General features: G+C 31.0%; 1 protein-coding gene across 2 annotated transcripts; it reads left to right on the top strand.

The window, feature by feature from the left end:
• On the top strand, positions 1–7,473 carry LOC133205254 (calcium-binding protein P-like). 2 transcript variants are annotated; one of them, XM_061341024.1, is made up of 9 exons: positions 1–86; positions 388–439; positions 2,551–2,666; positions 3,168–3,331; positions 3,626–3,650; positions 3,885–4,050; positions 4,207–4,455; positions 4,615–4,713; positions 5,210–7,473. In XM_061341024.1, the coding sequence occupies exons 2-9, from the start codon at positions 394–396 to the stop codon at positions 5,359–5,361; spliced, it is 1,017 nt and encodes a 338-aa protein (XP_061197008.1). In that variant the 5' UTR covers positions 1–86; positions 388–393; the 3' UTR covers positions 5,362–7,473. The 2 variants fall into 2 exon arrangements, with proteins under 2 accessions (XP_061197008.1, XP_061197007.1); XM_061341023.1 differs by having other exon boundaries at positions 3,626–3,653.

The following is a 7,473-nucleotide window of genomic DNA, read 5'->3' as shown; positions in this document are numbered from 1 at the left end:
TATTTCGGATTTCTACCATTAGTAAAACACAGAGACATTTTCAGACCTATTTAAGTCTTTTATATCTACCAGTAATAATAATATAGGTAAGTCAGAGCAATTCTGGTGTTGTTGTGATGTTTTTTAAAGATATTTACACATCATGAGACACACTGAAATGAAAAATCATGCTTTGTACAAAAAAGGAAGAGGCTCAATGTTTAGAAACTGATAGATACTAGATAATTATGTATCAGGACTCCGAGTTCATTTATCATTAATACTGATGGCAAGTATTTCCCCTGAAGGGCAAGCAATGAAAATGTTGTGAAATTTATTATTTAAAGTATTTTTCTATCTTGTGATTAGTCTTTTTTTCTTTAAAAAAATTAATTGTTTACATTTCAGGAAAACATGGCTTTGAGAATTGTGAAATCTGGACACCTGAAACGTTTCAGTAGTAAGTTTGATTCTATAATATTTTATTAGGTGAATTCAGTGAATGAATATATTTTTAATTATTTTTTTTATATAGTCTATTAATAGTTCTTATAATCTACACAAATACATATGGTTGATAACACAATATATTCATAGATTTGAAACCAGATTCACCGGAGGGTCAATACATGAGCAGTTGTGATGTGGTGTCACAAATATTTATTTTAATAACACCTCAAAAAGCATTGTAAACAATGTTTGCAATGGCTGGACCCAGCTATCTATCTGAGCAGGAAAAACTTTAGGCAAGCTTGTTGCCAGATCATAATCCTGTTCTTAATATTTTGGGAATCATGTCTTACACACTATGAAAGGAAAACACAGAAATTATAACTTGTAATCTGGACATATTTAAATCTTTCTGCGACAGAAGTTGATTAATGAAAATAGTGTGGTTACGCAGCTTTCAATGCTTTAATTATTCAAACCTGGACTATATAATAAAACAATTATGAACTCTTTCAGTGGTGAATATGGTTTGATATTCCCCAGAAAAATGGCCTTGGCTTCACCTCGGTCAATATTCAAAATTTTCTGCCTGATGACTATCAAACCATATTCACCATTGAAACAGTCCATAATTGTATAAAGTTTGATAGTGTGATGTTCAAATGAAGGCAATAAATATATATATATTATGAACAGAACTAAAGCTGAGAGTCACTATAAATATTATACACATATGTTTTCCCTGTTGGATTAATTTATGCTATGTAGGTGGTCACATATTATTTGCAGAAATTTGTCACTGTGTACTGTAAAGTATTTTGAAGACATATACAATTTTCTACACTTGGATTATACAGAAATTGTGATTGCGTGGAATTATTACCCAGTGGAAAAAAGTACATCCACAATTATAATAGTATAAGTTGTATTCAGTAAGCTAATTGATTAAGCTAGTGCTGACTTTTTAAAACTCTTAATGCCACTCTTGATTTTTTTTTTTTTTTTTTTTTTTACAATGATATGAATTTGTCATAATTTTTATCATACATGTATGGGCCTGGCAAAATTTTAAGGATAAACACAGGAAGGAAATGATACTATAGATGTGAATCTCCTTGTATTTTAAAATGTTTCAAAAATGGTAACCAAAAGGAAACAGAACAAAGAGAGAGACTGAATTTAGTAAAGTGGAGGATTTAAGGCCCTCTTCCAAGTGACCTTGGAACAATATTTATATTTTCAATTTTCATCTTATACTGTAACATGATATTATGATAAATGAAAGTAATTTACAGGTAATGCCTTAGTACTAATACTTTAAAAATAATTAACCAGAAATATTAATTCTACATGCATATATCAAGGAACCAGGAGAAATACTTTTAAAAATATTATTTTAATTTAAAAAGTCTCAAATGAAGCTTGAAATTGAAATCTTTCCGTGCAACAATTTTCATTTCATGCATCTCAATATGATTCAACATTCTCTGAAGCCTTAAAAATGACTTTGTAAAATGTTGACATTTGTACCCCATAAAAATGCAAAAATACATACATTTTTAGAGAAATTGAATATCCTTTAATTTAGCATTAGGTACCCATTGGCGTGTGATGTCTTGCAATGATAGCACAATTAAGCTTTTTACACTATATATAATCTAACGATGAACTAAAATACCGTTTTAGTAAAAAGAAACATGCAGTTTTCTCCAAATGCCTGAATAGTGAATATCTTTAGTTTTTTATCCTAAAATAAAATTTTTTGATCAATTTTCAAATAGAAAATGTAAAGCTAGTGTTTTTATTTGTGTTTCCAGAAAATATGTATGAGATTTGATAAAGTTCCCTATATAATGTGATTATCTGTAATGATGAACTTTGAAGAAATACCATGGGTAGATGCACATTACTTTGTGAAATCAGAGGCATTTTTATGAGCATTTTCAATTACTTAATGGCTAATTTTCAGAACCCAAGGATCAGATTACCTTAATTTATTAAACTGTCTTATAAAGTATATATTTGAAGTAAAACATACTCAATTTTTATTAAGCAGGAATTGTTAACTGTTTAGATAAAACTAAAGATAACTGTATGCTTAAAATTTCTCTTTTTTTCCAGAAAGTATGTTTTCTGGTGGCTGGAAGGATGTGTGGGTTGTCCTTTATGACAACAGTGACCTGTGCATGTACAATAGACAAGGTGACCTTGAAATCAAAGCAAAAATTCACATGAAGGTAAGTACTTCCATTTTATGTTGTAAGGTTATTTTGAAGTAAGTCAAGGTCACAAACATCCAGAATTAAACAGAGCTCTATATGCGTATGTGACACATTATAAAATATACCTTGTCCAACTACATGTAGTGTAGAACTGTAGCTTTCTGGTTAAGAAAAGTAGGACAGACATACCATTCATCTGAATTTTCTCAAACAGAGAGCTGCAGTTTTGCAGCTACTTTCCAATAAAATGTGAATGTCAGGTGGATGAGAGATAAAATGATAATTTTGCTTTAGTATTTTTGTATCTCATGAAAGTGGTCGAAGCAAACCCAATACTCATCTTGTTGCTACATTTAACATGTATACTACAAAGCCAAAGTATGTATCCTTGCTATTGAACTAAAAGTTCTTAAAAAAAAATCCCAGATTAGTATGACTTAAGACTGTATAATGATATAAATTACATACCTCTGTTCCAACTTATGACAAGTACATCATAATGCTCTTCTTCAACAGGATGTATGTAAAAGATTTGCCTTTGGAGAACATACAAGTAGTTTCTCTGATAGACCTGATCTTCCAAGAGGAGCATCTTATGACCAAGTCTTGGCCATCCCCCATAAAAACAACAGTCAGGCTAAAGTGTTCTGGTTTCTATGTCGGGACAACAATGATCTCCAGTAAGAAAAACCAGAGTCATTCAGTATATCTGTTAATTTTTATTTTCTTTTGAATTTGATGAAGAAAGACATAGTTTCAGGCAGCTCTTCAATATACATGTATATGCTTAATCTGTATAAAGATTTTGCTGTCAAAAGTTAAAAATTAAATTTAATTTAATCCTTCTTCAAAGTTAACGTAACTGTCGTAATACATGTATCAGTACCTGTATTTTAAAATACTTGTTTACAAATTGGATGTAAAAATGAATAAAATTATAAAGCTATCTAATAATCAAGTATTTTCTATTTCAGTGAATGGATGAATGCAATTTGTCAAGTAGTAAGTACATATACTCTTTATACCAGAACTTCACTACACTCGGTAAATCACCATTATAATTAACAACCAATACAAAATGATTACATATGTTTAGATATGCAATGCAATGTATAAATCATTGGAAATTGTGAATTTCAAATTAGTATAAATTGCAGAAATATAAATGTGGGCATTTGTTAATAGCAGTTCACTAGTGTGTTTACTATAACCTTTATAATGATTTTATGACAGCTCCCACCACCTGGCGGCCAGCAGCAGCCCTCAGGAGGAATCCCCCCAAGTAGCTCTACAGGAAGTATGCCACAAAGTTATAATTCACCATCAGCACCACCCCCCTACAGTGCAGCACCACCCAGTGGTTCAGGAGGGCCAGGGCTAGGTTTTGATGGTTTGGCAGGTCAGTAAAGTTCCCTTCAGCAGATGGCAATGTTTCTGAGGATAATTGTTGTGTATTATGAACATTACTGGGTAGATGCTGAAGACAGTGAAAAAAGTCTTTTTCTTGTATGTGTACATACCCATTTTAGATGACAAACATGTTTTATGTATACAGGTGGACCTGCACCCTACCCAACACAACCTAGTGGATATCCTCAAGCACCTCCCCCACAGTCTTACACGCCACCCCAAGGATATCCTCAACAGCCTGCTGCATACCCCCAACAGCCAGCAGCATACCCCCAACAGTCTTATCAACAATATCCACAGCAACCTTATCAACAATATCCACAGCAACCTTATCAACAATATCCACAACAGCCGTATCAACAGTATCCTCAACAACAGTACCAGCAACCATATGGTAATACAATTTTTAATTTCCAGAACTTTAAAATTGCTATCAGTGTTTGTGGTCTATGAAATAGCTTTCAATTGAGAAACTTACTTTCATTTTACACCCATAGTGTTGTCTCTAGATAACACCTCTTTTTAAAGTTAAAAAATGTTCTTATGACTTCAGGTTATGCACCACAAGGATATCAGCAGCAATATGTTGTTAAACCACAGAAAAGTAAAAGTGGAGGAATACTTGGTGGTAATACGGGCAAACTGGCTGCAGGTTAGTATAACCAATTACTTATATATAGATCAAAAAATCATGTCAAGAATCTATCAGAGCTCTGTTATAAAGAGGTTTTACCAAATTACTTTAAATTAGTTTGTGACAAATCATCACTTTCCTATCATCAGCTATTTATTATATGGCTGTTCTGTATAAACTAGGTATTACTGTGCTATACTGTAGATGTATTATATTATATTTAACGCACAATGATTTTTGGCAGAAATTGACTTTTCAAGAAGATAACTTAGATTTGAATAACACATTTCTGAATGTGCTAAGATATACATATGTACGTATGTATAGAAGACATTTAGCAATGTAAGTAGTGGAAGTTGCTTTCCTCCAAAGGTGCTAAATAGAATACACAGCCATATAGTATCTTATTTCAGGTCATATCAAATCAATAAATTGAAATTCCTGAAGTGCTTAAACAAAAAGATACACATGCAATATATTTTTCCAACACTCAATGAATTTTTTGTGATTACAGGTCTAATAGGAGGAGCAGCATTGGGGTACGGAGCCTCCAGAATGATGGGGCACGGATTCGGAGGGCCCTTTGGGTGGGGCTTAGGTCGCCACGGAAGTTGGAGTTCTTTAAGTAGCTTTGGAAGTGTGGGAAGTTTTGGTAGCTTTGATTAAACTTTAAGGACTTTGTTTTATCAGAAAAATTTAACACTAGGATACTCATTTTATTTTAAAATTGAAAGAAATTCTTTACCATTAATATCTGAATTAAATCTCATATTAAATGCATCTTCTTCTGTTTGTCTGAACTTATAATACATTTATGACTTCGTTAAACTTTTTTTTTTTTGAAACTGAAATAAAGGAAACAGCTAATCTTAAAGAAAATATAAGAAGTGGCCAATTGATGCATATTTTCATCATTTTTATTCATATGAACTCCCATGAATAACTAGAGGAGATACAGTTGCTAGTTCACACACGTTTAATCTCTCTGAATTACTTTGCTAAACAGCAAATTAGCAATTAGCCTAATAATCTTTGTGCATGCATGTTTGTATAAAAGTAACAAGTACGGTAATTTAATGTTTAGGAAAAATACTTGCCAAAGTATTTTTTTTTTATAGGACATGGTTCTAAAATCCATCGCAAGTTTGAATAAAAGTGTAAAATGTTTCAAAGTGACCTATTGTGTTTTTCCCATATTTTTTCTTATTTATTTTAAACACTTCTCTGAATGTCATAGTATGAACAAGTGATATCTTGAACACATTGATAACAATTGGTGAAAAAAAGTCACTATAGTCAGACAATATTATTCTTGGACAAAATTGAGAGAGTTGTGGTTTTCATTCATGACACTTATCAACTCTTGATTTTTATAATTCTTAGTTTTCAGTGTCTTTGTCTTATGGATACTTTAAGGACCCTCTATACACTAGAGGAAAATATTTTTTGGACATTGAGAAAATTATAGTGTGTAAAGGTGTAAGTATTGAGCTTATCTATCACATTTTCAACATAGGGTGCCTTGCATTTACCCCCAGGAAAAATATTCACATGTTGGCCTATGAAAGTGTTATGAATGCTTGATTTGATCACAAATTAAGTAATAAACTGTACATTTCAATTTATCTTATTCTTGATCAAAGGGCAGATCACTCTATCTGCATAAAAATACCACAAAATCAGAACTCTCTAGTGTGCAGTGTATAGAGGGCTCTTAATTAAGATACAGATGTAACTCTCTCTGTCTATGCTTCCAGTCCCTGAAGTTTGTGATGATTGTTGTGATTTTTTTTCTCCATTACATGGACATTTCATTATATAAAGAGATAATTATACCTCATCATCTGCTCTATCAGAATATTCTTATCAAGCAAAAAAATTTTGTCAAAGTATTAATTTGATATAACAGCTACAAAAACTAAAAATAGAATTCAGATTTTCAGGTGCCTGATAATAATTAAAATGTTTCTCTTTCCATTACTGTTGTACAATTATTGCTACATAATTTTTATTTTAACACAAATGTTTCTCAGCATTTTCCCTTATTCAAATGTAATACATAACATAATGTATTTATCTATGAATATGTACATATAGGTATATATATAAATGTTTCAGATACACATATTTGCATTTTATTTTTCTGGTTTGTGTTTTATGCATGTATTGTGTTCTTCATAATCTCTACAACATTATAAAAGGTGAAATTTTGAAATGTGTGCAACAGGGTCATTTATAATGTCTCTCCAACTCTCCAAAGAGTGTACAATGAAAATAAAAATATGCAGCTCTAAGTATTTTAAATCCCCAAGCTTGGTAAGTCATTTAAAACTGCAACCAAAAATTGAACTCTTAAAAGATTAAAAGAAATTGTGTATATATATTTTTTTTATGGTTTCTTCAAATTACCAGTAATCTGTGAAACTTTGTGAAGAATTTTAGTTTGATCTGAAGTCTTTTTATGTGTTCAATATTTAACATGTGATATGTGATTCTTGTTTATTTATATCCCTTTACATTTTGATATTGTTTATTTAATATTATAAATGTAAATTTTCATTGGATAGTTGTGTATCATGTTGCAAATAACAGATATGTATCATTTTTATATCTTTAACAGTTAAATGTCGAGAATAGAGACTACATGTATTTAGAGAATGTAAACTAGTATATTACGGTCTTAGATATAGAAATGAAATTCAAGATTGCATTGTTTTTTTCCTCTGAAAATCCACTTATTATGTTATAATGGTTGAAAATAAAAATATGAACACATGA

This window comes from Saccostrea echinata, unplaced genomic scaffold (assembly GCF_033153115.1).
Source record: "Saccostrea echinata isolate AGI-Se365-2 ecotype Australia unplaced genomic scaffold, CSIRO_AGI_Sech_v1 ptg000054l, whole genome shotgun sequence".
Lineage (NCBI taxonomy): Eukaryota > Metazoa > Mollusca > Bivalvia > Ostreida > Ostreidae > Saccostrea > Saccostrea echinata.
The sequence above is the reverse complement of the archived record's forward strand: the minus strand, read 5'-3'. Positions and strand labels throughout refer to the sequence as shown.